The following is a 22,335-nucleotide window of genomic DNA, read 5'->3' as shown; positions in this document are numbered from 1 at the left end:
GTGGTAATTACTATTGTTATCTTCATTTACAGATGAAGGAAATGGCTCAGAAAAGGTTACACAACATGCCCAGTTCACACAAATAGGAAGTGGACGGAGTTAAGATTCTATTCTGAGTGGTCAGACTTATGAGCCATTGCTGTAACTTACTTTGCTTCAAAAGATTCAGCTCAGCACAAATGAGAGCTTTTATGACCCACTGGTTATAGATTAGAGAGAGGCAATTAATTCAGATGGAAGGAGATCCTAGCCTTAGTATATACCTTCTGGGCACGAGCAGTCAGTCTCTTTACCTCTGAGAATGCTGTCCTTAAGCTTTGGGGTCCAGATCTATCTAACTTGAGGCCAGAAAATTAAGACAAGGTCTAGTTTAATTATGGAACACAAAACCCAAAATTTTACTCCTCTTTTAAAGTGAAAATACAAATCTAGCTCCTTCCTTTTAAAGTAGGAGTTCCTTTCTTTTCTACATGGTTTTAATAATTCTTATTTCCTTCACAAATCAAGTAAACATTAGCTAAAAAGAAAAGGAAAAAAAAAGGTAGTTAACCATGTTTTGTTTCTTTGGCTATAAATGGTCTAAAAGCAGATCATAGGATTTCATTTGTTTAGTTTGATTAAATGAACTCTAAGTAATAATTCTGGAGTTGGTCAGAGTGGCAGAATGAAATGGTATTGGAGTGAGTATAATACTGCTGGGGTACCTTGGAACAGAAATGATTGCTGTTTAAACAAGAACTAGAAATTCAATACCAAGTCTTGTCAGCACTGAAAGAGGAAAAGACAGGCATGAAATCAACATTCAGTGTTGTAGGTTTTAAATGGACATCAGCACCCTGACCTTGGATATGCTACTTAAACTCTCTTATCCTTACATTCATTTGTTATGTACGGAGATTACTAAATGAACGCTAAGGTTTATTTGATTTTAGAATTCTACAACTTTATGTGTAATTTATTAATCAGCCTATTTACTATCATATCTGACATGACTGTGGTCATTGTGTGTGCAGACTAGAACATCAGACAGATGTAAGTATATGGACTCGACACACTACTGAGGCTGAGGATTACTTTTTCTAGTGAGTAGTCCCCAAATACTTGGCCAGTGCCTTATAATGTCACCATCTGAACAAATGGAAGAGAATCCATGTTAGAAACAACTGCAAGTGCTTTATTTACCTTAGAAAACAGATTAAACCAAAAAGAAAAATAGAGGTGAAAGCTCCATCTGGTGGTGACCATATAGAATTTCAAGAAGTTTGCATTATTATGCTTCACCTGACTGCGTACTACTGGAATCTCCAGTTTGGAAACTTCTGTGGGTTCAAAAGTAGAAAGGAAAATATTGGCTGTTACACATTAACTAGTGGTAAATATAATTAATGACTAAAGACAAAGTCATAGATTGTTTAGAATACCCGCCTTCCAGATGGTCCCAGAAAAAAGTTCCAAGGTCAAATATCTCTGGGAAATGTATGAAAATGCCACTGTTAAAGATTCACAATAAATATCAGCATATTAAAACTTTTGACAAATCAAGAGACCTATTTTACATAATTTAACTTTTCCTGACTTTATTTGACCACAGGACCTCTCCCTCTCTTTCTTTTTAATATTCTCTGGCATTTTCAAAAATGACAGTTTGAAGGATTATTCAAGTCCTGTATCTTAGGATTATTTGCTTTTTAGAAAGACTTTTTTGGGGAGGTGGGAATTATGTCACATTTTATATTTTTACAGTCAATCTAAATCCAAAAATTGATGATGATGATAATTATATTTTATAATTGTTTAGTTTTTCATGCTCAGTTCATTAATATTTAAGGAACAATCATTTTGTGCCAGGACCTGCACAAGGTGGTGAAACTAAAAGCAAACAATTATAATCAGTTGCATGTTGGTAAATGTTTAACAAACATCCTTCAGATTCACAGATTGATCTCAAATGCCTTGGTCCAGGGATGTCTATAGATTAAGTTAGATCGAGTAAAAATTGTTTTTGGAGAATTTCTCTTTCTCCAGTTCGTAGTCTGACTCCTTTCTCGGGAGCTCAAGAAATTTTCCATTCTCTCTACTCTTCCTCAGATCAAAACCTCTTAACTTTCAGTATATCAGAAAAAAATAGTCTTCACCACATACCATCTGGGTCCAAATGGATCCTTTTTAATTTTTATATCTTTAAGTCATTTCATGAATAATTTGTACATGTTAGAATAAAGGGATATTCAGTAAAGCTGCTATGAAACAAGAGTGAAGGGATAATAGAAAGCAACTTTACTGGAAATTTAAATAAGTATCTAAACATAGAAAATTACAATTTTTATTTTACATTTTCCTAGTTTTGAAAATATATCCAAAATGGGCAGTGTCCTCTAAATGCAGCCATCTGCACACTACCTGTGATGCATGAGTCCGGAACATACCCATCTTGTAAATAGTGACTACAATTTTCAAAAACATCATGATTATATACCAACTTATTGTTACTTCTGGTTCTTCTTGTAGTTGCATCATCAAAACTCAAGACTTAAGAATTTTTTGAAATCTTTAAAGGCTAATCATTTTGTTGAAGAGAGGATAGCTATTTTCTTTGCTGCCTAATTGCAAAAATTTGTATTTGTAGCTTTATAAGTAAGCAGACCAAAGAATTTTTAATTTCTAGATTACCTGTTTCCTTCCTATCATCTTTGTACACACAACTGTCATTAGCATTTGTCCACTTAAGAATCATATCCATAGAAGTAAGTTTATCCATATTAACATCATAAAAGGTGAAATAATATTAAATATATGTCCTTTTAGCAAAATAAGATCATCTAGATTCTTGTTGCAAAAGTCTTACATAATGAAATTATTCATTTTGAATGAATAATTATATGAGAATAACATATTTTCTTTTTGTCCTTAGAAACATATTGTTAATTCATTGATTTCTGAGTTTGAAAAATTCATCTAGGAGATGGTCATGTAAAGATTCCTAGTTTAAGATTTCACTGTCATTATTAGTTAGGGTCTAGAGTGCTATTCTCTATCTCTGCTTTCATCTTCTGAATTCTGAATTCTCAACTATATTGAATGAGAGCTAAAAGCATAGTAGAAAGATCTTGAAAGATGCTGCAGTACTTCGGGCATTGCAAAAAGAAAACTGAAGGACAATGCAATAATATTGACTTAGTTCACTGTTCTATCATATTAGGTAATTCTGTCATTCTTGCATTTTCTTATTACTTTAGTATATTTTTAAAGCATACCTTGGAACAATTAATGAGTGATAATGAAGTAATTCCATAGGTGATGAAGTAGCAGAATGTTTGAAGATGTAGGAAAAATAAGATCAGTAAGATTCCATAATGTAGCCTAGATTTACAAGAGTCCAATGAACCCATATGACAATTGCAAATAAAATGTCTTATCCTATATTTAAAAAAATGTTTTCTCTTTGTTCTTTGGAAGTCCTTAAGAAGGAATAAATGTTATGAAAAATCAAAACCTTACAAATAGAACTCCCAAAATAGGAAACCTCAGAAAACTAAAGTTGGGTCCAAGAGATCCTGATATATCCAAGGGTTAAATTCTTAAACTCATTCACCCTGAAGTACATAAAGACAGATACCTTCTTTAAAAAAATTAATAAGTAAATCTAATTACCTCCCCCCACAATATTTATTTCATTGTTATAAATAGGAATTATGACTTCTTAGACTTCATTGAGCTGGATGGCTAAGATTCTGTTTTCTGGGGCCATGAAATCAATGAAATTCGGTTTATTCCTCACTGAATTCCAGGATCCCTGTGGATCCTCTCATTTACCTATAATCCTACTCATTCTTAGATCTTATTTCTTTTTTGTGAATGTCCTTATACCACCTTTATATCATGTTCCACAGCTGTACTTTCAGTGCAGAATCCTTTTTAAGGTAGCACCCTGAGCCCACTCTATTTGCAGGTCTATATAAAATTTTGGCTTTTGATTCTCATTTTCTCTTCAGGATTGTATTAAAATTTGACGCGCAAACTTATCCTCTTTTACCTTACAAAACAAGCTTAGAGAAAGAAAAATGTATGTTTGGTGCATATCTTATTTTTTGTGAATATAAGCTTTGAAGAACAAAAGATTGATCTTTTTTTCTCTACTCTGTAAAATACTTACAGGGCTAAGCTTTGCAGGATTTTTGTTCTCATATTTGGAATTAATTCCGTGAGCAACTGCTCACTGAAGGATGGGGTTGCCTGAGACCGCCAAGGTCCAACCTTGTCTTTCCAACCTGTTTCTGTCTGTCTCATTTTGCAGTTTTTTTCTTGGAAACAGAGGCAGAAAACGCATCAAGATTAATCAAAGATTGTAGTGTATGTGTGTGTGTGTTAGGGGAGAGAGGGGGCAGAAGCAGTGCAGGAGTAAAGAGGTAAACTGACTAGGAATACATAAATGGTATATAATCGTCCAGACCAGGGATTTTGCCTGTTTTGCCTACATCATATCACCAGCATCGCTACTGTGCCTGGCACAAAGTAGATGTCTAGTAAATATTTGTTGCACTAAGTGAAAGAAGGAACTTCTTATTTTGTTTTTTTCAGGGGAGGTGTGGTTTGTGGTTCTTGGATTCACCTAGAGCCCTAGGGTAAAGGATGCCCTAGAGGACGCCTCCATGTCTCCGGGTGAGCTTAAATTAAAAATTCCTACCTCCTTGCGGCTACGGCGGGCGGGGAGTAGGATCCGCTGCGGCCCTGGGAGAACCGCAAGGCGCGCCATGGCGCAGCCCCACCCTCGCGCTCTCATTCCGGGACCCGCGCCCCACTGGCGTACTGGTGTCAGGATGGTTCCTTGGCCCCGCCCCCGGCTCCGTCCCCGCCCCTGCCCCCCCCTTCCTCCCTGCCCCGCCCCTCTGGGGGTCCTCACCTTCCCTTGCAGTTGGTGGCTGGGTCGCCCCGCCCTCCCCACATGCCCCGCCCCTCCCCCTCCCTTTGACGTGGCAGAGGCGGCACCAGCCATGTTGGTCCAGCGGAGTTCTTCGCCGAGGCAGGGGGCGGGGCAGCGCCGGCCCTGATTGCGGTGCCACGGCGGCTGCGGCCCCGCGCGGAGGACTGGTTTTGTGAGGCGGACCCTGCGACAGGCGCAGATCTCGTACTGGGTGTTACTGTGGTAAGGATCGACTTCAGGGCCGCCTCTCGGCTCCTTGGAGGGCCGCGCGCGCTCAGTGATAAGCGGGGGAGGGGCGGCTGTGAGGCGACTGGTCCGCGGGCCGGGGTCTCCAGGGTGGTACCCGCTCTGCCCTCTTGGTGCCCCGGGGCTGGCGGGGTGCCCCGGGGTTGCGACCGGGCCCCGCGGGGGCTGCCTTGAGCCTTGAGCCTGTCACGCACCACCCTCTACTTAGGTCTCTCCGGGCCTGGGGGCCCGGCCCCCCACCCAGCTCCTGTGGATTAGGTATGAAATGTGCGAGGCGGGTGAAAAACAGCAGTTTGGGTATCTCCCCCAGCACCCTAGCCCTGGCTCGGGGCCGATCTGCCTTCCCCACCCCACCCCACCCGACCCTATCCCCACTTCTGGACACTTTGGCTTCTTGGTTCATTCCTTGCCTGATCTGAAGGGCTCTAGACTTTGAACCGAGGTGACTTCGTCACCCGTAGTTCGGCCTTGGGAGTTAAAAGGGATAGGGAGAAATGCCAGGTAGAGCCAACACCTTGGGCCTTGATTACAAATAGAGTTCAGTTTTCAGATCAGACCAATCTTACCGACTTCCATTCGGCCCTAAGTGTTTTCCCGTTTTGGTGGGAAAGAAAAAGTCATAGTAAATCTGCATGTAATCACTGGAGTAAGTATGTTGAATTCATGTTTTCACCTGAACTTCCTGAAGTTCTACTCCTCAAAGCCGTGCATAACCAGCCAACCTTAACTTGGTTAAAAAAAGTTTTAGATTTAAATATAAATGCATGTTAAGTCTTTCTTCTCTCCCTTCTCCAGTAGTCTGACTGACATCTTTTTGGAAGTCCAGTCATTTAAAATTGGCTCAGAATTTTAGATTTAGAAGGGGCCTTGTAGTTTTCTAACCCAAACCCTTCATCTTACTGACGAGAGATTGAGGATCAGAAAAGTTAAGCTATTTGTCCAATATGATAAATATAAGCTATTTGTCCAATATAATAAAGCCATGGGAAGTAGTTGAGAATTTTAGGACAGAAAAGTAGGAGAGGAATGTTTGTCTGTTAACAAACACATTTGATTGGAAGTAACTCAAATTTAATTTGCAATTTATGTTTTTCACTTAGTTATCTATAAAAGAGCTAAAATCAGAATACAGAAAGACTTAATTATTGAATCGGTAAAGCCTTTTAAAATACTTTGGGCACATATTTGATATGCTAGGTTAAAGTGACTTAATACTTTGCTTCTAGTTATACCATGAGAAATTATTTAACTAAATTAACTGCCAATGATTATTAGTTGTACTGATAAGCATTTCTTCAGAATGGTCTTTTGTGTTTTGTATCCCTTTATTTTAAAAAATATGACTAGTGTATTAAGTCTGCATCCCAACATAGTGTTTGAATCATATTTATTTGGTTTTTTGCTTTTATATAAACATAATATTAGGGGAGAGAGTACTTATCAAATAATGCCATTTTATAAAAAGCTAGTTTGTAAAACGACTCATTTCAAATATGCTATTGTTGGATATGGGACCAAGCCTGGCAAATTTTGTACTAGACTTAGTGATTTTAAGATTGAGCTGTTCCTCCCTTGGAAAGGTGAGGGAAGTTGGGCAGGTGTTTTGAATGGCTGTGTGATTGGACCAGTTAAGAAGAAACATGTGAGAGGTTTTTCAGACTATTGCTGGGAAGTGAGAATGTAAGAAATAGAATAGATGTGATTTAGTGAGCAAATCTGATCTTAGAGAGGTTGAAAGGAAAAAGAGTAAGGAAGAGGAAGAGAATCATGCTCAAATATCGTGATATTAATATGTCTCAAGAAAAAGTAAGGATGTGGAGTTATAATCCAGGTTTGTTATCTGTTGTAGAAACTTAAATCTGGCCACTACCTGCGTGTAAATGTCTTCATGCTAAGTTTCATAGAGCCTTTTTCTACTGGGCTCCCTGATAGGCTTATAAGCCCTAGTGTCCTAAGGAGGTAATTCTCAGGACCCCTTTAAACATTATAGAGGCTCCAGAAAAACAAACAAACAAACAAAAACAACCTGGCTTAATAGAAAACAGGTGGATTTTCTTACGATTTCTCTGCAGTCTATTGTTATATGTTGTTTTGGTTGACTTGTATGAAGGAAATCTGGCTTCATATAGATACGTGATTTGAAAAAGGAGAGAGAGCTTAATAACTTTGTCTGATAATTGTGCATAGTCCTTGATACTACACCCAAAACTCGACAGTTTTCATTAAGAAATCAAGGGTTAATTGCAATGTGGAATCTGAAACCTTAGAGTTGAACTTTTTGTACTTTATTGCATTAAAACCCATTGGTCTGTCCTGTACTTTGAATGGATCATTTACCCATGCATGATTTCATAACATCATGAACTGATCATTTGGGAGATCTTGCTTCACTGAATAATGTATATCTTCCAAATGTTGATATGTTTCACTATACAATATCTAAAAAATCATTATCACCACTGATCTCATCAGAAAAATCTTTACATATTAGGAGACTGTGAAGCTCATGGTAGCAGATGAAAGTTTTCAAATTTTTTAATTTAAATTTGAGAAAGCTCAAATTTTATCATTGGCAACAAATGCTGTGGATGGTTTTCTAGGTGACGGGCTCACTTCATCCATTTTTGAGAAAATATATGCTGAATACCTAAGTACCACTACCATTCTTAGAGAATTGAGAAAAAAGTCACATGTTTTTGTGTGTGTTTTGTGGTTCAGATGAACAACCCTGATGGGTCAAGTATATTTTAATAGTATTTTAATGCTTTTTGGTGACGTATTTTATTTTATTTTATTTTATTATATTTTAGTGATGCATTTCAGATGCATCTCAGATTATAGGTGCATAGTAATAAATAGAAAACTTCATTTGCTTTACGTTCTGTAGAAATAATGGGAGGGATTGTATAGTCCGAGGATTTATACTCACATCTGTAGCATGGAAGCTGCTGCTAAAAACCATTTTCTCTCAGAGGAGGTGGTTTCTCCTCTTGTTACCTGTGTTAAAACTGAGGTTGGCATCTTCTAACTCCCCTCTGATTATCTTAGACCTTCATTCTATCATTATCTTTCAACAGCCACTTTTTCTTGAAAACTCATAGTGTCTTTTCCAAAGCCATCTCCTATATTTACCTTCAAAATATTCTTTTCTAAACAAATCTAGTTATCTTAGGATTTCTCTCTACCCTTTATTAATTTTTGAAAAATCCGTAATCACTTAAAAAATTTTTTTAAATTTGTGGGGGGAGGTAATTAGGTTTACTTATTAATTTTTTTAAAGAAGATACTGGGGACTGAACCCAGGACCTTGTGTATGCTAAGCATGCACTTTACCACTTGAGCTACACCCTTCCCCCGTAGTCACTTTTGATTAGCATAAAGTTCTCCAGCTGTCTCTGAAACTCTGATAGGATGAAATATGTTTAATTTTTTAATAAAATTTTTAATTGAGATATAATTGATATATTCTTATTTCTTTTAAAGAAGAGATAGTTTTTATCTGCTTAAGATATTAAGACTTGTTAAACTTCACTTTCTATAATTTGTATTGTCAAAATATGTTTGAACATTTTTCTAAAGTTAAAATTGTTGCTATATCTAACAATACCTTTTCTTTCTTCACTTACATTTTAAAATCAGTTTTTTATCCCATTGTTGTTCTTAGCAGTTTGAGCATCCACGCTGCCTCTGTCGGCAGCTTATGATCATAATTCTTTGGTTCTCAATGTCCTTCATCTTTCCCACATATCTTTCAGCCAGCCACGTAGTACTTGAAACTCTGTGCTCTCAGACCTTTAAATTTTACAGTTTCCTTCCATCACTAACCATTGTTGCAGTTTCAGAGCATGGGATGGAACTGTTGCCTAGGTAGGAGAGCTGGCATCCTAGGCAGGCAGTTAGAGAGTAACAAGAAGAATATGTCTCTGTCTCTCTGTCTCTCTCTCTCTTTTTTTTAAAGTTTTATTTATTTCTTAATGAAGGTATGGGGATTGAACCCAGGACCTTGTGCATGCTAAGCAGGCACACTACCCTCCTTCTGAGATGTCTCTTGATACTGATCCCTAACCAGAGTGGCATCTCCCTCCTCTGGTAGCAAATTTAAATGATTATATTGAAAGTATATATCTCAAATTGAGTTTAAAATGTTCTCATAAGTTGGAATGTTAAAAGTATTCTGAATTAAGTTTCTGCAAAAGAGGTGAAATAGCATATAAATCATATGGAACACCACTTATTACACACTTATTTATTGTTTCTCAAATGTCCTGTATTTGCATGATAAAAAATTACCTGTCTCAAATATTATGTATCCAGTTTTAGAAAAATCTTTTTGTTATATATCCCTGAATATTCTCTTCTAGCAAGTTTAATGGAAACTTCTTATTTTCTGGTAGAAAAGCATGTGAATTTTAGAACTTAATGTTTTTGATAACCTGTTTATTAGAATACTATAACTCACAAGACTGATGTGGAAAACAGGGGATCTAGATTTTCCCCCATTTTTGCCTCAAATAGGACCTCTATTTTAGTATTCATTATTTTTTGCCTTAGTTTTTTCAAGAGTGAATCAAAAAGGATAAAATACCTCTTATTGGGCCCAATGGCCATTGGGTTCTGTAGAGTTATTTAGTTATAAATGAGGTCATTGTTGCTTACTGATTTTTTTTCTGGTGTAAATATTTTCATTTGGTCATGATTTCTAATGAATTAATATTGGTGGAAGTGGGAAAAACTTACTTATTTTGAATTGTCTTAAGAGGATTTTGGAATATTTGTAATTTTGTTACAGAAATAAGAATAAAGCTCTACAATGACAACCTACTTGGAATTCATTCAACAAAATGAAGAACGAGATGGAGTCCGATTTAGTTGGAATGTTTGGCCATCAAGTCGACTAGAAGCTACAAGAATGGTTGTTCCAGTAGCAGCCCTATTTACACCACTGAAGGAGAGACCGGATCTGCCACCTATTCAATATGAACCTGTCCTGTGTAGTAGGACCACTTGCCGTGCAGTTTTGAATCCCTTATGGTAATTAAAGTGTATGGAAAAAAACTGTGTCAGTATGATTCTTTTAAAAATGTAGTTTCTTTCTTGCTCTATATAAGAATATCTTTGTTTTGGTTTTTAGCTATTTTTTCAAATTAAAATAGTCAGATCCAAAGAGCTGTAACATTTTAGGATCTTTCTAGTTGTAATGAGTTGATAAGAAAGCAAATGCCAAATTGTCACTGTGTAAATGGCTTGACCCTATGAGTATTCTCTAGATACTGATGTCAGGATATGTATCAACTCATCTTGTGTCATTGAAAAAGTCATAGTTGAGTGGTATGGTGTTTGAAAAGTGTTATGATTTCCTGTTACATAGACCAGATTCTCAAGAATCACTTTTCATTCCTCTTTCTACTCCCTCTCTCCCTACCCAATCTACTAGTAAATCTGGTCAAGTCTATCTCCAGAACATTTCTGATTTTATCTCTTATTCTCAATCTCTGCTGGTACTTCAAGGTGTACCATCTTTTTCCTGGATAGTTTCACTATCCTCCTAACTGGTCTTCCTGTTTCCATTCTTGCCTTTCAACAGTATATTCTCCAGGATATACTGTTTCACGAGTGGATATCAGATTATTAAAATCTTTCAATAGCTTCTTGTTACACTTGGGATGAAAAATCCAAACCTATTTTCAAGACCTGTAAAGCCTTATATGATCTAGCCTCTGTGTATTTCTGCCTTCATCTTGTATCATCCATTTCCTTTATTCTCTTCTGCATTGTACCTTACCCTTTCTTTGATCCTTGAATATATCTTAACTTATTTCTACCACAGTAGCCCTCCCACACACATTCTCATGTCCTGCTTTGTTCTCTTTCATCTTTATTATCACTATCTAAAAGTGTCTTCTGTGTTTATGCATTTACTTGTTTATTGTCTTATCTTTCTCTTCTAGAATATAAGCTCTATGATAGTAGCCACCTTTGATTTCTTGTTAATGCTTTATCAGTACCTAGAATAATGGCATTCAATAAATATATTTTTATTGAATAAATGTCCTATAGATCTGAGTATGGAAGTTACTGAGTCATTTGAAAATGAGAAAAAGTAGGCGTATCTTAATTTTATTGTTGGTATTTGCTATGTGTTAAAAGGTACAATATATTCTTTTTGGAGAACTTGTATGTGTTAAAAGTGGGAATTAAATATTGGCAACACCTAAAAATACATGGCTTTTAAAGATTGCTTTGACTATCAATTTGAATGCATTCATATTTCAGAAAAATTAATTTTATTAAAATTAGGATTATTGTATAATTGAACTAAACCATGAGCTATTGTATCTTTTCTTAAAACAGTCAAGTGGATTATCGAGCAAAACTCTGGGCTTGCAACTTTTGTTATCAAAGGAATCAGGTAAGAAAAACCCCATTGCAGATGTTTCCTATAATACTGGTCTAAATATGTGGAAAAATGTATGTTTAAAAATAAAGGCTGAGTAACTTTTTGTATGATGAAAATATCTATTTTTTAATAATTAAATTATCAGGAAATAATTATTTTCAGTGTAAAATTTAACTACTCGCAAATTTGTTAGAATTTTTTTTTTTTTAACTTATAGTTTCCACCGACTTACGCTGGTATATCTGAACTGAACCAACCTGCTGAACTTTTACCTCAGTTTTCCAGCATTGAATATGTAGTTCTGGTAAGAACATAAGAGTAAATCTTTTAGAAAGTTTTAAATATCCAGTAATTTACTTTATATCAAAATAATTGTTAACTTGAGCTGACTTAAAAGGCACCACTCTTGATTCTCTCTTTGAGTTAAGGGAACATTTCAAAGGTAAAAACTGTCAAGGTCAATTTGAGCAAGGTAGTCTCTCTGTTGTAGTTATTTGGGTGGGCTGGTGTGATTTGCTGTACTAAATAGGTCAATAAACAGTAAAGTATCAATCTTACTTTATAGTTGGAAGGTCACTTCACAAATACTTAGTCAATATGATGCTGGAGCCTGATGATAGATCCTCAAGTCTAATGATGAAACTACTCTTGCATTGGTCCTTATTAGGAAAATAATTTTTCTTCCCTCCCTGAGCAGCTTTACTTAGTTGTGTACATATTTAAGTATTAAAATAATATCTTTTACGAATGTTGTAGAGAAAGCAGAATATGGTTCACTTGAGCTAGTCAGTAATTTGTCCAGCCTGGCTAATTTCCAGTTCTCTTACAATCTAATTTAGGTTAGATAATTATCATATAAAAAAATCCCCTCATTTTGTTTTTAAGCTTTGTAATTATTATTTTCTTTCTTCTTTTTTTGGGGGGGGGTAGCAGAATTAGATTTTTATTTCATTTGTGTGAATTCTGATCTCTTTTTTTAATGGAGGTACTGGAGATTGAACCCAAGACCTCATACACACTAAGCATGTGCTCTACCATTGAGCTGTACCCAACCCCCTATAGTTACTGTTTTCTTATTTTAAAAGAACTAATTGCTTGTTATAAGAAATGAAACCTCATGCAGTTAAATAAAGTTGAAAGTGAAGATAACCTCTATGTAACTATAATGTTTTTGAGCTCAATTTTTTTCACTTGATGATGTCATAGATACCTCTCCACGGATATATATAACCTGTTTCATTTCTGAAATGGCTTTATTAGGATTCATTTGTATAAGTGTAAATTATTAATTAGTCCTCTATTGGTTATCCTTGTATATAGTGCTTAAGTATTAACACTTTTAAAACAACTTTTTTTTTTTAAAAGCGTGGTCCTCAGATGCCTTTGATATTCCTCTATGTGGTTGATACTTGCATGGAAGATGAAGATTTACAAGCCTTGAAAGAATCTATGCAGATGTCATTAAGTCTTTTGCCACCGACAGCTTTGGTTGGACTTATTACTTTTGGGAGAATGGTGCAGGTTCATGAACTTGGATGTGAGGGCATTTCAAAAAGCTATGTCTTCAGAGGAACAAAAGATCTGTCTGCCAAACAACTGCAGGTAAACAAGAATGGTAGTTTCAGCCTGTCTGTGAGCATTACTCTATGAACGTCTATAAATGCCTTCTGGATATAAGTTTCTAGAAAATATTTTTATTATGAATAACTATATAATTGTAAGAAAGCCTTTAGATTTAGTGTTGGCATCAGCTTTCTTTCATTTGCCTCAAATTGTTATTGTACAGGTTAAAGACCCTTCACTTTTAAATTAACTTTAAAATTTAGAGTGAAATGGAAGGTATTTTAGCGATTTGAAGGGCTTAGAGAATAGTCATGCTAAAGATTGAGAGAAGGCAACCACAGAATTTTAGCTTTTGTTTTTTTACGTCTCACTTAGGAACTAAACACTTTTATTATGTTTGACAGGGGGAGATATTTTAAGGCTTGAGAGTTTATAGGTAAATCATGAGTGTATATATTTTTTCATTTACTAGGACATTTTTAATCTTTGGGACAAATTGAAGCTTTGTCTTCCAAGGTAGGGAGTTTTGTGTAACATACTAGGATCATCTTGGGATAATTTTCAAATCTTTTTTCTGCGCAGAGATTTTGATAGATTATCAGTGAGTGGGTGAATATGTGCTTATATTGGAAGGTGATTGGGAGGGTAGAGACTGTTCCTGTAAGTGTTTTGAAAAACTTTCTAAGTGATTCTGATACAACCCACAGTTGAGAAATTACCCTAGAAGATGGTTGGTAAGCCTTGCATAAAGTAGACAAACATTAAATCAGACTTTGGAGGCTGTTGGGGATCCCAAAATGAAGAAAGATTCTGAGGATGACTCTAATTGAAGCTTAGCAGACTGAGCTAGTGGTGCTGCAGTTAGCTGAGATAGAAAATCCTGGAGGAATTTGCAGGTTCGAAGGGGGAGAGTACTGAACAGAGTATACAGTAGTGACTGAGTAGTGAGTAAGATTTGAGAAAGTGGAGAAAATTAGTTTGTATTCTTTCAAGAGGTTTGCTGTTGAAGGCAAGAAGGCGGTAGTGTGAGAATTTGAGAGAGCAAGAACTGAGTTTTACTTTAGGAGGGACACTTGAATGTGTTTATGCACAGAAGAAAGACTAAAGAGGGTGAGTGAGAGCTAGAGGGAGATGAAGAGTGAGGTTTCACAGGACACACTAGGGATTCCTTCAAGAGCATAGGAAGCACAGTGAGGATCGTCTATTTCCATGACAAGAGAGAGAGAGGGCAGGTTTTAACCTCTCTCTGCCTAGGTTTTTTCATCTGTAAAAAGATAACAAAAGTGTCTACCGGATAGTCATGAAAGTTAAATGGATTGTGCTTTTAAGTATTTGCTATATTGTTATTTTTTAAACTGTAGATTTATTTAAAGTGGTTTATTAGTAGTTCTGATTATAGAGTACATTTTACTTAAATTTTATAGTACATGAAACATCTGCCTTTCTGCAACAAGCAGTGAATGCCTGCTGACTAAAGTTTTTTCCCTCCTTTAAAATGTTTTTATCTTCCTTCTCTGTCCATCTTGTTGAAAAGAGTCTGATCTTTGCTCCCCAAATAGTCCTGGATTGAAATCTTAAACTCTTCTAGTTGTGTGATCTTGGGGTGATCTCTTTGCTTGTTTTCTCATCCTCTGTGGAAAGGGATAAACAGTACCTGTTTTGCCAGGTTATTATTAGTGCAAAATGAGATAATGTAAGTGAGAGTACTCAATAGTGTAAACGCTTACAGAGCTTTGTAGCAAAACCTGGACTAATATCTTGCTTTGCTGCTTCATAACTGTATAACCTTAAGTAAGTTACTTAGCCCTTCTGAGTGTCAGTTTTCATTTGTAAAGCAGGGATTAAAAAAACCTACTTCATTATTTTTGTGAGGAAATAGTATATATAAAGAGTTTAGCACAGAATCTGATACATAGTTAAGTCCTCAGTGAAAAGTTGCTATTCCTGCTAGCAGTATAGGAAATACTGCAGAATTGGTTCAATAATTTTTTTCCCAAATCTTTAGACTTTCTGATTTTCTCTTGTATACTTTTATTCTGTTACTTCATGACTAAGCATTTCTAGATTCAAGCCAATTTTTGGAAAATAACGTTATCTTCATGTGTCTGGAGAGGAACTGTGCACACGTCTAAAATTCAAATCAAAACTAGAAGTTTGGTTGGGCATTAAGTCAGAAAATGAACAAGCATACATGTACAAGGTGTGTGTACCTTGTAACCATCCTTTATACCATTCCATGTATTTTTCCTTCATATTTATTACAGTTGCAGTTTTACACTTAGTTACTTAAAGATATTAACTCACCTGTTTTACCAGGATTTAATTTTCAGATGGTCAGGGACTGTATATTTTTTTCACCATTAAATGCCTGGCACATAGCAGGTACTTGAGATGTACTTCCTGAAGGGGATGAATGAATACAAGATAAGAAATATAGACATTCAAGTTACACAGTAATTTCTTTTGACTATTAATTAGGAATAAAGTGTTTCTGAGCTAGTGTGTCTCTTTGCTCACATAGCACCTTGTACTTTGCTGTCTTACGATGATTACTTCATTGTATTGCTGTTTACCTGACAGTCTCCCCACCTGGACCTTTTGCATTCTGAGGAAGAGACTTTGTGTTCTTTATTTTTGTGTTTTGATGCCTAGGGAAACACCTTGCATTTGGTAAATAGTTGATACATCTTTGTAGGAGTAATTACATGGATATCACAGAAATTATCTCTTTACAGGAAATGCTGGGGCTCTCTAAAGTACCAGTTACTCAAGCAACACGTGGTCCTCAGGTACAACAGCCACCTCCTTCCAATAGGTAATAATTAAATATGGCAAAGACAATTTTATGATTGATGCAGCTGTTTTAAGCATCCCATGCCCTTAACTTGAACATAGACATTCAGTGATAATATATTGTTAAATATTTTTAGGACTAGAAATATTGCATTAGCCTTTAAAAGAGTTGAGGTAGAATTACATCACTGAAATGAATAGTTTCTCATCACAATGTAAGGAGTTACTTTAGTTTTGATATATGTCTGATTTTCAATTTTTATGCTCAGGAAAACTTAATTTTTGTGGTTGAGAGGAGCCAAGCAAAAGTAGGGCCCCCAAAACTTTTTGTTTTGCATTCTTAGCCTTATAGGTAGCTTTTTCCACTAAACTTACTAATAAGAGGTGGTATTACTAAAATTGAGTTGATGTGTCTTCTCATAATTAATTCAGTAACCTTAAAACTTAACCAGATTGGGGGGGATGGTATAGCTCAAGTGGTAGAGTGCATGTTTAGCATGTACGAGGTACTGGGTTCAATCCCCAGTACCGCCTCTAAACATAAATAAGTAAATAAACCTATTTATCTCCCCGCAAAATAAAATAAAAAAAACTTAACTATATTGGTAGATGAAAGATGCAGTCCTAAGGTAATACTTGGTTTGAGTGTTTCACTTATAGTAGTTGTAGTCACAGCGTGGTTCCTCACTAGCAGACAGCATCGTCTGGGAACTTATTTGAAATACAAATTCTTGGTCGCCACCCCCGACTCACTGAAACAAAGCTCTGGAACCAGCAATCTATGTTAAAACGAGTCCTCCCACCGATTCTGATATACACAAAAGTTTGAAAACCATTGGTCTACTGTGTATTCAAATTATTTTTCTCTATTTTTTAGGAAGTGGACAATTTGTTTCTTAAACCCTCATCCACAAACATTTATAAATGGCCTTTTATTCGATTTTGTTTTGCAGATTCTTGCAGCCAGTACAGAAAATAGACATGAATCTCACAGATCTTCTGGGAGAACTGCAGCGAGACCCTTGGCCTGTACCACAGGGAAAGAGACCCTTGCGTTCCTCTGGGGTGGCACTTTCCATAGCTGTAGGACTGCTTGAGGTAGTGATGATAGCTTTGTTATGGAATGTAAATGTGTATGTGTGTGTATGGAATGATATGCACAGGATAACATTGAGTGGAAAAATCAGGGTATAGGACAGGAAGTACATGATTGTATTTAAAGTTTGATCTGTGCTGTATCCTTTTGTGTATAGAGAGGCTTCTGGAAGGATGTTTACGCAAATGTTCACAGTGGATACTCAGTTGTCCCAGATTTGGCCAGTGGAAGCCCCTTTAAGCTGGCTCATGGGTCCTTATTATATATCTCCATCATTGTTCGAACATTTTCTTGCTTTCTAGTACAGTAAGATGTTCAGGGCTCATCTTACATGTTCCTTGCCCTGGACCTGAAATCAGCCATTTAGAATCCTTGGCTCTTTTTAGCCTTGGGTCCACCAAGCAGATCTAGATGCTTCATGTGGTCACTGGTACTGGAATGTCATTTCTTCCAGGTCCCAGTGGGTGGAGCTAAGAAATAGATGTATGTGCATATGCATATGTGTGTATGTATGTTTCTATAAATGTATGTATATACACAGACTCATATAATAGAGTATACATGTGTGCATATGTCACATATATATGTGTACCACTGTGTACATCTGTGTCTCTCTCTATTAAAACCACAAACTGCTATGTATGTTCTTTCAGGTATTTCTCATTTCAATTCAGTAAGGGTTTATTCTGTCCTTCCCACTTTCCATATTTATAACTCCCTTCTCTGACCATGAAAAGCTGACTCTCATTATTCAAAATATTTTTGCTTATTTGCTCAGTTCTAGTATACACATGGTATATAGTTTTAGAATTTCTAGCTCAGACTTCTGCTCTGTGAAAAAGGAGGCTTGAATTTAGGGCTCACTGTTTGTTTTAACATTCTGAGGACATTTGGGGCAAAATGCACTGTACTCAAAGGTGATCTGGGTTATTTATCTACACCCTCCCCCCACTTACTGTGGTTGTGTTATTCATTTGCTGTACATTCTGTTCATTTCTTTTTTTAAAAATCCATTCTTGTTTTGCATGTGTCTATATGTGTAGTGAAATATTACAATGATTCCAAATCAGAATTGTATGAAAAGATATACTCAGCAGTGTCATTCCTACCCAGTCCCTTTGTTGTCTTCTAGTAAATTTCTTAAGAAGGCTTAAAGGGTATAGAATTTCCTTGGCTGTTGAATGTTTAAACTCTTTTCCTATGGCCTTTTTATACTTGAAGGACAGCTTGGTTGGATATAAAAAGCCTTGGTTCTCACTTTCTTTCCTATGTTTTTTTGAAAATGCTGCTCCATTGTTTTCTTGCCTTGATGTTGTTTTTGAGAAGGCTGATGTCAGTCTCTTTTTTTAAATTGAAATATAGTAGGTTTACAATGTTATGTGAATGTCTAGTGTATAGTATAGTGATTCAGTTATACACACACACACACACACACACACACACATATTCCTTTTCATAATAGGCTATTACAAGATAGTCAATATAGTTAGTTCCCTATGCTGTACCGTAGGACCTTGTTGTTTATCTATTCTATATATAGTAGTTAGTATCTGCAAGTCTGGAACTCACGAATTATCCCTCCGCTTCCCCCCCCCAGTGGTAACCATTAGTTGGTTTTCTATGTCTGTGAGTCTGTTTCTGTTTTGTGAATAGGTTCATTTGTGTCCTTTTTTTAGATTCCACATATATGATATTTTTCTCTCTTTCTAGAAAGCTTTCCTCACTTAGTATGGCAATCTCCAGGTCCATCCATGTTGCTGCAAAAGTGATCCCAGTCTCTTGCCCTTGTAAATTATTTGATTATTTTGCTTAGAGATCTTGAGGAATTTATCTTTGTAACTTAATAGTATTAGTAGTATGTCTTGTGGGTTAATTTTCTCTAGTGCCTGGTCCTTTTCTATCCTTCTCTATACGTGTATTCAGATCTTTTATTTCTATAAAGTTTTCTTTTATTATAGTTTTGAGTATTGGTTTTATTTCATTGTTTTGTTTATCTTCTTTAAGATGTAAATTATACGCAATTGGATATTTGCTTGTTTTCCATTTCAACAACTTCTTCATACTTTTTTATTTCATTTTCATGCTCTAGGTTGTTTTCTTGGTTTTCTTCAGTGCCCCTTAGTAAGTGTTCATTTGAATCTGGCAGTTGTTCTACGCCAGCTGCTAGCTTCCTTTTTCTTTCTTCCATCTACGTGTCCCCAAACTGTGTGAAGGCTTGCATGAAAGATAGCTCCCTGGGACTTAGTGTTTATTTTTTTGCTTGTAAGTAATTTGAAGTTTTAATGTTCTTTTGTGTTCTAGTTATGAAGGTGTGTGTTTTGTATGCTTTTATCTGTTTTTTTTTTTTTTTGTGCTTCCAGTATTTCTTTTTTTTTTTTTTACATTTTTATTAATTCATAATCATTTTACAGTGTTGTGTCAAATTCCAATGTTCAGTACAATTTTTCAGTCATACATGGACATATACACACTCATTGTCACATTTTTTTCTCTGTGATTTATCATAACATTTTGTGTATATTTCCCTGTGCTATACAGTGTAATCTTGTTTATCTGTTCTACAATTTTGAAATCCCAGTCTATCCCTTCCCACCCTCTACCCCGCCCCCCCATTTGTTTTTTTTTTAATTGATGTTTCAACTTTACATGACTACTATTAGCTCAGATACCCAAGATGAAGAGAGTATTTTTATTTGTTTGTTAAACTAGTTTAAGAAAGTTACGGAAGTAATAAGTAATAAAAACATTTCAAACAATATGTAAGGCTCTACAAAAATGAAAAGTAAAAGGCAGCTTTCCTTGCTCTTGCCCAGATGTGTTAATCATGTGATTTTTAAAATTATCATTAAAGTTTATATAATTTACATTCTTTTCTGAAGCTATAATGTAGCTCAAAAAATGCACTCCATATTTTTGTCCAATAACTATTTATAGAAATACAAATGAAAGCATTTTGAATATGATTATATAAATATTATTAATTGTGGAACAAATAGAGTGATTATACACATAGAGAAGTAACTTTAAGTCATTGTAATTTTAATGCTTGATGGGGAATCTTTCATGTATCAGTTTTAGGATACCTTAAAAAATTTTTTTTCTAGATTCCTTTATTTCTTTTGGATTGAACTTAGTTCTTTTGTTTCTTATAAATTTTGAGTTCGTGCATATCTAAAATTTAAAAAAATTTTTCCTCTCACTTCATTTGTACTTTAGGTGGCTGTAGAATTATGGGTTCCAGATAATCTTCAGTAGGATCTTTGAGCCATTCCTCACTAGTATTCTAACAGACAGTTTATTGATGATAATTTGATGTAATCTCATTCTTACTCCTTTTTAGGAAACTCTTTAGCCCACTGAACATTTTTAAAATGTTCCCTTTAATTTTAGAATTCTGAAATTTCAGTAGGCTGTGTTTAGGTTTGATTCTTTGTTCATTAATTATGTTTGGTTCTTGGTAGGCCCTTTCATTCTGAAGACTCCTGTCATTCTTCAGGTTACTTTTTCTTTTTTATTCTGTACTCATTAGTTTGATGCTGTACATCTGTATTTCTTTATATCTTTATTTTTTTCCCTTATATTTTCCTTTGCTCCTATTTCTGGGAGATTTCTTCAACTTTATTTTCCATATCTGTAACTTGATTTTCAGGCATGGTTTTCAGCCCATCCATTGAGGTATTTTTGTTTTTGCAATGATTTTAGTTCTAGAATCTCTTGAGAGTTGTCATATTTGTTGTGATATCTGTTGTAACACGTGCTCTGTTCTGTATCTTTCAGCCCCCAGTTTCTGTGCTAAGAACCGTCCCTGGGCAGATTGCCTACTTTCCTCAGAGAACAGTTCTCAGGAATTGCTGATGGCAAAATCTGTTGTCATTAACTGCTGTTTCTGGAGCTGACTGTACTTTGGCCAATTGCTGCTTTTTGTGTTTTTTTGACTCTAAATGTAGAACTTCTAAGATTTTCCCTTGGAAGATCTAGCTTACCTTGGGTATCTGGAATATGTTTTTTAAAATTCTTTTGTCAATCTAATACAATCTATTGTCTGGATTTCTCAAAATTTCTGGTCTACTGATAGCACTCCTTCTTATTTATTTATTTACTTATTTTTTAAAACAATACCATTTATCTCATTTCACTGGTATCTTGAGAGAAAGGGGAGGTAGATTGGAGTACTCAGTCCATCAACTAGAAATTTAAGTTGTGCATATGTTTTAAGCATAGAAAACAAAAATAAAATAACAGCAATAAAACAGAAGATGATGCCCTCTTTTCTTCCTCCTTCTGTACTCCTCTCAGTCTAGGACTCCTCCCAGCCTAGGACTAGTTAAGCAAGAGGAACATCCTTGCTTATAGAGATCAGGTTTATAGATTATTTTAAAATTAGGAAGGCACTGTTATTAGAACGGAATTTCAAAGGGAAGATAAACACACATATTGTTTGTATATTTTGTTTTGAACATTTGATTATTTCTTGGAAAATGTATGCCTTCCTGTTGTCTAGAAAAAATGTATCAAAATTCACTATCAGGAATGTATATCCATATGTTTTCCTTTAAACTCTTCTAATGAATTACTTTTTTTCCGATAGTGTACCTTTCCCAACACTGGTGCTCGTATCATGATGTTCATTGGTGGTCCAGCCACTCAGGGGCCTGGAATGGTGGTTGGAGATGAGCTGAAGACACCTATAAGATCATGGCATGACATTGAAAAAGATAATGCCAAATATGTTAAAAAGGGAACTAAGGTAATTTTGGTTTTGAAGTCTTTTTGCCTTATTAGAAAATTTCATTTGATGGAAGAAGTATACAAACATCTTATGATAAATCTGATGTTGTGATGATACTGCAACTGCTATTCAGAATTGGAGAAATAGTATTTTTTTTGATAATTTACATTATAATTTTTCTCATTTTAAGTATTTAATAACTTAATAGTGGCCATCAGTAAATATCTCTTTAAAAACTACTCCTGAGAGAAACCCTGTATGCCTTTTTTAATACTCATATTAAAGAATGTATTTCCTATTAGGAACAACTCCTTAAATTTTTCAATTCTTCATTTCTAAGAGGCTGTCCTTTAGATATGTATATTGTTCATAGCTGAGTCCATCATTTTCTCATGAGTTGTCTTCTGTTCATGTAAATTCAGTTTTATCTGGGTTTGTGTCAGCACATTTTCACTACTGTTGATTTGTGACTCCCTTATTGGTTCTGCTTGTTAATATCTACCTCCCCTCTTTCTATTTTTTTTTTTTTTTACTTCTCTAGAGTTCACAAGTTTAGTTTAGTTGTGCTGTATTATCTCATATTTCTTTTT

The 22,335-nt window shown here is 35.4% G+C and overlaps 1 protein-coding gene across 4 annotated transcripts in view; it reads left to right on the top strand.

The window, feature by feature from the left end:
* Positions 1 to 22,335, top strand: part of SEC23A (SEC23 homolog A, COPII coat complex component) — a 57,453-nt gene that overhangs the window by 1,293 nt on the left and 33,825 nt on the right. Inside the window, exons 2-9 of one of the 4 annotated variants that reach the window (XM_006212737.4) lie at positions 4,579 to 4,659; positions 9,957 to 10,198; positions 11,519 to 11,576; positions 11,782 to 11,868; positions 12,930 to 13,166; positions 15,863 to 15,942; positions 16,874 to 17,018; positions 21,605 to 21,763. In XM_006212737.4, coding sequence (XP_006212799.1) covers positions 9,978 to 10,198; positions 11,519 to 11,576; positions 11,782 to 11,868; positions 12,930 to 13,166; positions 15,863 to 15,942; positions 16,874 to 17,018; positions 21,605 to 21,763 — 987 coding nt within the window. In that variant the 5' untranslated portion in view covers positions 4,579 to 4,659; positions 9,957 to 9,977. Of the gene's footprint in view, positions 1 to 4,578; positions 4,660 to 4,977; positions 5,144 to 5,255; positions 5,426 to 9,956; positions 10,199 to 11,518; positions 11,577 to 11,781; positions 11,869 to 12,929; positions 13,167 to 15,862; positions 15,943 to 16,873; positions 17,019 to 21,604; positions 21,764 to 22,335 lie in introns of those variants that run through there. The other 3 variants (XM_031678972.2, XM_072962956.1, XM_031678973.1) reach the window with 3 other exon arrangements.

Source organism: Vicugna pacos, chromosome 6 (assembly GCF_048564905.1).
Source record: "Vicugna pacos chromosome 6, VicPac4, whole genome shotgun sequence".
Classification (NCBI taxonomy): Eukaryota; Metazoa; Chordata; class Mammalia; order Artiodactyla; family Camelidae; genus Vicugna; species Vicugna pacos.
The sequence above is the reverse complement of the archived record's forward strand: the minus strand, read 5'-3'. Positions and strand labels throughout refer to the sequence as shown.